Source organism: Phocoena phocoena, chromosome 2 (assembly GCF_963924675.1).
Source record: "Phocoena phocoena chromosome 2, mPhoPho1.1, whole genome shotgun sequence".
Lineage (NCBI taxonomy): Eukaryota > Metazoa > Chordata > Mammalia > Artiodactyla > Phocoenidae > Phocoena > Phocoena phocoena.
In genome coordinates this window covers 794968-803574 of record NC_089220.1, presented here as the reverse complement: position 1 = coordinate 803574, position 8607 = coordinate 794968, and the positions used below count along the sequence as shown (strand labels likewise).

The window sequence follows — 8607 nt, the reverse complement described above, 5'->3', positions numbered from 1 at the left end:
GTCTGGACCCCGGGGCTCAGGAGCCGCAGTGGAGTGCGCTCAGCCCCGGGTGGGGACCACCCGGGGCCAGAGGGCGGCTCCGTCCCGCACTCGCCTCTGTCTCGCAGGTGGTGGGATTCTTGTCCACACGCGGCTCAGGCTGGGAACGGGGCGCCTGGTGAGGGGGTCGCTCAGTACACGCAGTGCCGAGGGGAGGCATGCAAGTCGCGGGGGGCCGGGCAGAGCCCCGGCCGCGGCCCCAGGGCAGGCCATGTGCCCTGGACGGGGTGTCCGGGGCCAGGCCTAGATGACGGCGCTCTTCTCGCCCTGGAAGGAGGCGTGGGGGGCCGGCCTGGCCAGCAGCAGCTCCTTCTCGTGGACCAGCTTGTCCAGCAGGTCCTCCTGGCGGTAGTTGTGGTAGACTTTCAGGAAGGCCAGGATGGTGATGGCCAACCAGGCCAGCCACGAGGCCCAGAGGCCGAACTGTGGGGGACAGAGGGCAGGGTGAGGGGGCCAGCCAGACCCAGTGGCCACCACCCACCCCCCGGGAAAAGGACGGACCCGCTGGGGAAGGAACGAGGTGCTGCGGGGACAGGACAGGACGGGGACGTCAGCCCCGGCATCTGGCGGCCCTCCCGGCCCCCAAGCTGTGCAAACGCTTTGGGAACTGCCCACGCTCGCACCCCGACAGGGCCCGCGAGGAGCTGGGGCCGCTCGGCTCCAAGGGAGCTCGTTTCATCCGTAATGGAGCCTCTTCCAGTCGCCGGAAGAAATTGACCTTTATCTGCTGCTTCCAAACAGTTGAAGGGGAAACAGTTTAATCAGAACCAGCCTCGAGCTGCAACTAAACGGACTCAGTTGCGGGCGTTTGTCATCAGACTTAGCCTATACCTTCCTTGAGCTGATCGGCATAAATTCCACAAATTCAGGCTGGAACGTTTCCCGCTAAATGTGTGTGAAGGTGTCTCTGGCAGGCTCAGCTCATCTCAGCTGGACCCACACGATGTCCACAGGGCTCCTTACCATAGAAAGAGTCCTCAGACCAGCCACTGGCCAAGGCGGGTCCAGAGGTGGACCTGCAGGCTGGTGAGCCCTGCCCCGTGCTGAAAGGACCCACCCCCTGCCCGGGGGGCCCCGTCATCCCTGCCGTCAGGGTCATCGTCAGGGTCAGAAGCAGATTTTGAGGGACAGGCCCTCTCTGGCCACATGTCCCAACATGCCTGTGTTCCAGCAGACAGGGTCCCCAGAGTTGCCCTGTGGTCTCCTGGAGGGTAGGGGACGAAGCTGATACCAGGGCAGGGCTGGAGGAGAAGGGTCTCCCCGACAGTGGCTGGGGGGCTCCTCCAAACGCAGGGGCGGACCCCCTCCCGGGACCCCCTTCCTCAGACACTGCCTCGGCATCCCTCTCTGGGGACCCACTGTGAGCCCTCAAGCGTCTATCTGAGGGCCCACTTGGTGCCAGGACCAGAATCCAGACTCCCGGGCCCAGCACTGCAGACCCAGGATGACGCCCGGCTTCCTTCCCAGCACCACCCAGCACAGGGCCACCCCCTCACTCCCCAGGCCTCCCCGCTTCTGCAGTTAGCTCAGAAGCTAGCTGTTCCCTCCTCCTAGGACGCCCCACAGCCCACCCCTCCCCACCCCCTGCAAACATCCTCTCAGTCTCCAAGATCCAGCCGTCCGCCGGGAAGCCTCCCCGACTGCTCCCCCAGCCCGGTGCTCACCCGGCTCTATCTCCTCTGCCTGGCACCGTCCTTAGCTACGAGTGTGTTTCCTGCCCCGGCTGGGGTGAGGGGATGGGCTGTGCCCTCGGTGAATGTTCAGCAGTGAATGGCCCCCTGCCCGACAATGCACGCCTCCCTTCTGCCTGGGCAGCTCCACCCACCTGGGCCATCGCGAACTGATCGTAGAAGGCGGAGTTGTCCACGTTCAGTTCCAAATCGACGTCCTGGAGCTCTTCGCAGCTAAAATGCCAAGACGCAGGGTGGATGGGGACTGCTGGGGGACCAAGCATGGGGGGGAGCAGAGCATCACCCCCGAACGGCGAGGGGCTGCCCCCAAGGTGGGGCAGACAGGTGGGGTGGGGCCCCACCTGTGGGGCAGGGAACCTGCAGACCCGGCCCCCATCTGGCGCTGGACAGTGGGGGCCACCAGCGCTGCCTGTCACTCTCCTGGAGACTCCAGCCTTGGCCCCCGCAGCTCCACAGCACTGCAGAGCCAGGGGCCTCAGAAGCAGGGGCGCAGAGCTGCTGCTTCTAGCCCCTTGGTCCCCGGACTGAGCTACACAGTAGCCCGGCTGAAGCGCCACGGGCATCCATGGGGGCAGCCCCACCCACCTGACCCGCTCACTCTTCACCTCCTGGGGCTGGCGGCACGGGCCAATGTAACCAGCGGGGAATAGCAGGGCAAACTACAACGTGCTGGTGACCTGTACAAGCTCCTTGTCTGTAGACAGGCTGGGCCAGGCCAGCCTCAGAAGCCTGGAGTGAATGAGGCCTGGGCTCAGGGGCCCGTAGCATCCCGAGGTGGCAGGACACGTTAACGGGAGCGTGAGGCCTGGAAGAGGGAGGCCCAGAGATCCAGGCAGGCCCTGGAAGGGCCTGGAGGATGGGCTTTAAGGGCTGGAAATGGAGTTTGTGAGGGTAAAGAAACTCTTTCTAGAGAAGCCCGAGGCCATACCCAGCAGCCTGTCCATGCTCTGAGGGCTCTGGGGGGTCGAGGGGGGGTGGGGTGAGAACGCAGGTGGCCGGGGGCCCATCAGGCAGGGCACAGCTCAGCATGGGCAAGACCCCAGCCCACAGAGGGGCTGCCCTGGTGTGGACCGCAAAGGAGTCACCCACCCAGGGCGCTTGAACTTTCCTCTGCTGTGTGCCCCAAGCTGCTACAGAGGCACCCTGGGGACCCCCGAGGTGAAGGTGCAGAATAAGCAGGGGGGTGCGCCCTGCCCCCGCCCACTTCGGCTCTTCTGTCCATTCCATACTTTAAGGTTCCAGATCTGATTTTTCTTAAAGAAAGAATCTGGAGTCTCTGGAACAGGTAACCCCAGGGTCCCTGCCTTCCCAGGGGAACGGTCTGGGGCACCAGATGATGCCCCTTAGGGCTGGGCAGTGGGCAGCCCTTTGCTGGGGGTCAGGCAGTCACCATGCTCCACCGTGGGCCGCCCCCAAGCCAGAGATGGCCCCTGGCTCAGGGCCCAGAGCATCCGTCCCAGCCCCGAAGGCCTCTGTCCCCGACGCCCTCCGACCAGAAACTTCCACTCCCGCCCCTCACCGTCCCCACCCCCTCCACGCTTACATTCCACACCCTCCTCATTACCACACCTGGGCCCAGGCCTCTGCCCGCAACAGCAGCACAGGGCCGGCTCTCCAGGGCCTTCCGGGACCTGGAGCCCACCCTGGGGGGTCCCGTCACCCAACCGCGTGCCAGCAATGACGGGGAAGCCGGAACCTCCGACCTCCTGGGCCTCCAACCCCCCCCCACCCCAATCCACCCCCAGGGTTTGTGGGGCCCTGCTATTGTGTGAAGCTGCCGTGGGCTCCCTGAACTGGGGAGGGGGTATGGGCCCCAGGGCAGGGGTGGCCAGGTGTGCACAGGACGGGGATCAGGCGGGATGGGCAAAGCTGCGGGCTCAGGGTGGGGTTCGTGCAGGAAGCCATCATCCCAGGAAAGGCGGGCGGGGCCCAGGGCGCACCTGTGGGGCACGGTGCCCTTCTCAGTGACAGCGTCACACCACACGCTGAAGCCCACGCTCACGATGGTGCTGGCGATGAAGACCAGGCAGACCACGAAGGCGCTGACCAGCAGGTTCAGGAAGGCGTGGAGGAAGGAGCTGCAGCGAGGGTGGGAGGGGCGGTCACCGTGCCACCCCCGTCTCCACAGCACCCCTGCGGGCCAGGCGGCAGCAGGGAGGCAGCCCCCGACCCGCGGGTTCCCAGCTGGGGAGTGGGCCCCAGATGACGGGGTGGGGCCAAGCGGGGCCACCAGAGGTTGCTTCCCCTCCGGCAGCGTTCCTCACCCCACAGGCCCACGCGCCGGCCAGAGCTGCCCAGCCCATCCTCCCAAAGCCCGGGACTGGGGACCGTCTTATTGCAGAGTCACGGCCACCATTCAAACCCAAGGCCGCCTGGTTCCGAAGCATCAGAACCAGCACCCATGCTGAAAAGGTCAGACAGCATTTCAAGGTGGATCACCCTCGCGGGCACCCACCAAGGCCATTTACCCACACAGTCATCAATGCGGCTGGCCTGCACCTGCCTGGGGGTCTGTCACCCTGCTCTGATTTCTCCACTGAAACCTGAAAGGCCAAGGGGTGACCAGAGCGGGCACCTGGGGGACCCGGGAGGCAGGGCCGAGAGGGCAGAGCTCGCTCAGGGCCAGGCTGCAATGCCCCATGGGGTCAGGGCCTGTCCAGGGTCCATGGGAGCACGGCTCCCACTGGGGTGCTTTCAGAGGGCGCCGACGTTTGCCCTCCGATGGCACGGCGGGTGGGGGAAGGGACGTGGTGGGAACACCCGCCCACTAGACTCTCCTGCCGGCCCACAAGCATCCACCGTCCCACCATCTCCAAAACACCCCCTTGGAGATCCAGAGTCCTGCAGGAGAGCAGTCGGCCGAGCTGATGCCGCAGGGGGCAGGGGGCGCAGGGCTGCCCCACGGCAGGGGTGGGGTGGGCAGAGGGAACGCCCCCACGTGGGACAGCAGCCTAGACCTACATCTAACCTGCTGCAGGTCTGATGTGGACATCAGTGCTTGCAGTACATTGAATCTGAGGGAAATGACTGAGCAAATCTGGCTTCACGGGGAACATTCACTAAACGAGGTGTCAGCTGGGGTTTCAGCCAAGAAAACATCAAAGTTGTCGTCACCGGACGCGGTGACGCGGCCGAGGCCGAGCAGCGATGGACGCACCGCTCCTGCGTCTGTTGTTTCTTTCATTTATCCACCCGTCCGACGCTTTCTGGGCCTCCACCCACCCTGTGCTGGGCCCCAAGGACAGCGCAGCATGGATGCCGCAGTCCCGGCCCAGGAGCTGCCTCAGAAAAACGGGCAGATGGTAAACCGAGGTCACCAGTGCCCGACTCACAGCACGAATGACCGGGCTGCTCTGTCACAGCCGGGACCGTCCGCATCCCCAGGGAAAGATCCCTCAGGGCTGCTATTGACAGGCCCGATCCAGGGCAGCCCTGCTGAGTACCAAGGCTGGGAGGGCTTGAGCCACCCCGACAAGGGCGTCAGAGGGGGGGCAAGCATGTTCCTAAAACCCCGACAATCACACCTGAAAGGGCCGGGACAGTGGGTCTGGCCCCGTGTTTGCACTCGCACTCCCGCATACACGTGGGGCCTCCACACCCAGGATCTGGGCCACGGGGACGAAGGCGAGAGCCGTGCGCAGGAAGCTCCACGCCTGCCACGGCCCCCCATCCGCAATTCTCCAAAGGCTGGCCCTGCACCCACCGGGCATCCGTGGTCCTTGCCCAGCTCAGTGTCACGGTTGTGTGTTTACTGTGCTTGAGTCTCAAGCTGCCCACGCCCTGCTGTGTCTCACCCTGTGAGGGTGGCACCATAATCCCTGCCCGAACTGGACCATCGTGGGCAGCTGCTCTTCAGATCACGTCCCGTCCATTCTCCGCCTGGGGCGCCGAACGGAGGGGGCCGCCCTCTCCCTGGCTCCTGGTTGCATCCAGCTAATGGGGTCCCGGGGGGACGTGACAGTGGGGATGGGGGGTGTTCATCACCAGGTCCCTCCTGGGGTCAGCCTCAGGCTGGCGGTGTCCCTCCACCAAAGGCTGTCCCTCTGGGCGGCGTCATCCACGTAACCCTGCCTAGCCCCTCGGCCGGGCGTGGTGACAGGGTCCCACACCTGGCCCACACCTTAGTCCTCAGGTTTTCCTCACCTGGGCGGTCATCAATCTCCACCTGGGACCCTGATGGACACAGTTCTGAACTGCAAAATCCATCTGGCCCTGAGAGCTCGAATTAGGGGCCAGGGGCCTATAGTTATGAAGAGAGGTACGTTATGGCCCATCCCCCACCGAAGCTGTCACCGAGCAGAGGCAGTGTCAAGCCCCGTCTGCCCTTTGCCAGCTGTGCGACCTTCACTCTGCAAGGCACTCTGGGGGCCTCAATTTCTGCTCTGTAACATCAGATTATGGTGGGAACTGAGGGAGCTTATGTGGGTGAAGGGCACGTAGCTGCGGGGCGACTCATGAGCTCTCATCCCCCCAGGACAGACCTCAGCCCATCATCCAGGCCGGGTCGGGCTCACTGCCCTCTGACCCCCAAGCCAGGGGCACACCCGGAGCCCTCGGGCTGGGGCCTGTGTTGCCACAGAAGATGGGGTGCGGGAAGCAGGGATGGAGAAGCTGCTGAGTGACCCTTGGAAACCAGATTTGGAGACGGGTTCATGGCCAGCTGTGCCCCTCGTGGGGCAGCGTGGGGCTGGGTGCGGCTGGGGGGTTGGGGAAGGCCCAGCCCACTGGAGCCCCCCTTCCCGGGAGCTGGTGCTCCGAGGAAAGCAGAGGTTACGCACAGCCTACGCCCCTGGCATCTCCATCTTGGATGGACACTGGGCTCCAGCCAAGGAGAACATGGCGGTCCCAGGGAGGCCAGGGACGAGCTTCCACAGGCAGAGCAAAGGAGCAGGCCGCTCTCGGCACAGAAGTCCAGCCCCCTGGGACGGCCGGTTCCCTAGGTGCCCTCCGCCCGCTGACAGCCCTCTGCCGTCCCCCCAGGAAGCCTGTCCGCAGCGGGGCTTGTGGGAGGAGGGACGGCCAGGGTGCAGAGGGCAGGCCAGCGGGGGACCAGCCGGCGTCAAACCCTGCTCCTTCTCGCTGGGGGGGGCCCCAAGCCCATCCTGCACCGAATTCTAGAGGCCCAGGAGGGCCCCTCACCCCGCGTGCACAGCAGTGCCCTCGTGGGACCCCTGGCACAGCGGGCCTGAGACACAGCCGACCCGTCGGAGAGCTGCCCCTTCCCACCTCTGAGGGCGATTTACAGCACAGTCTCTGAGAGCCAGAAACCACCGACACTCCGGCCGCATCCCTATTAAATGGGCACAGTTTTGGGGTCTCCATCCCACGAGACAGGGAAGGGCCCGTGCTGGGGTCCTGCCAGCCAGCAGCCTCCTCTTGCCCTTCCCGTCGGCTTCTGGTCATTTCCTTGGCATGTGCTCTGGCTTTACAGATTTCTAAAGAATCGGGTGTGTGAGAGCCTCCCTTGGCCCCGGCCCCCCAGCGCTCACAACACGACTCCCACCCCCTCCTCCCAACGACAGGCCGGGGCAGCGGTCAGGAACGGGAGCCCAGCACTCACAGGGTTAACTTCATCTTTCTCCCGCTGCCTCTCAGGGTGCCCCGCCTGGATGTGCCATCTCCATGGCGACAGCTATCCTGGGAAGCCCTGGGAGCGATCTGCAGGCTGAGGGACACGTGTGGGCAGGCAGATGGGCTGTTTTAACCCAGCGCTCCCCAGCCGTCAGTCACAAACCACTGCAACCTGGACCGGCAAAGCTGCCCGGCCCCCAGGCCCAAGACTCACCCTCAGCTCAGCCAGGGGCCCGAAACAGCAATGACCCCGGAAGCCACAGGTGCCACTGATCCACTCACTCCTTCCCCCAGCCAGCAACCGGGATGACAGCCCCTGTACAAAGAGCTGCCCCGACACCTTACCCTCCACACCCCCGGGCACAAGCCATCAGGGGTCCCCAATTTGCACAGAGACACACTGCATGAGGAGGGAGCTGGCACCACGGACACCGCGTCTGACCACGAGCTCGAGACCCAGCCGTGAGCCCCTCACACAGATCAAAGTGTAGGGTTCCACCCTGGGTCTCGGTCTGAGGTTGGACTCAGGAGAATTAGGGTACACACTAAACCCTAAACAGGGAGGGCCCTCTAAAAACCCAAGTCTATTTAGAGAAGAGCTAACACCTATCCTTCTCGAACTCTTCCAAAATATAGCAGAGGGAGGAACACTCCCAAATTCCTTCTACGAGGCCACCATCACCTTGATACCAAAACCAGACAAGGATGTTACAAAGAAAGAAAACTACAGGCCAATATCACTGATGAACATAGATGCAAAAATCCTCAACAAAATACTAGCAAACAGAATCCAACAGCACATGAAAAGGATCATACAACATGATCAAGTGGGGTTTATTCCAGGAATGCAAGGATTCTTCAATATACACAAATCTATCAATGTGATACACCATATTAACAAATTGAAGGAGAAAAACCATATGATCATCTCAATAGATGCAGAGAAAGCTTTCGACAAAATTCAACACCCATTTATGATAAAAACTCTGCAGAAAGTAGGCATAGAGGGAACTTTCCTCAACCTAATAAAGGCCATATATGACAAGCCCACAGCAAACATTATCCTCAATGGTGAAAAACTGAAAGCATTTCCACTAAGATCAGGAACAAGACAAGGTTGCCCACTCTCACCACTCTTATTCAACATAGTTTTGGAAGTTTTAGCCACAGCAATCAGAGAAGAAAAGGAAATAAAAGGAATCCAAATCGGAAAAGAAGAAGTAAAGCTGTCACTGTTTGCAGATGACATGATACTATACATAGAGAATCCTAAAGATGCCACCAGAAAACTACTAGAGCTAATCAA

General features: G+C 62.5%; 1 protein-coding gene across 1 annotated transcript in view; it reads right to left on the bottom strand.

Annotated features, from left to right (window-relative positions):
• Positions 1 to 282: 282 nt before the first annotated feature.
• The window catches only part of TMEM179 (transmembrane protein 179), a 14355-nt gene continuing 6030 nt past the window's right edge, over positions 283 to 8607 (bottom strand). The window contains exons 2-4 of the mRNA XM_065872864.1: positions 3671 to 3808; positions 1865 to 1943; positions 283 to 462 (exon numbers count right to left, since the gene is read on the bottom strand). Of these exons, the coding sequence (XP_065728936.1) occupies positions 283 to 462; positions 1865 to 1943; positions 3671 to 3808 (397 nt within the window). The remainder of the gene's footprint in view (positions 463 to 1864; positions 1944 to 3670; positions 3809 to 8607) is intronic.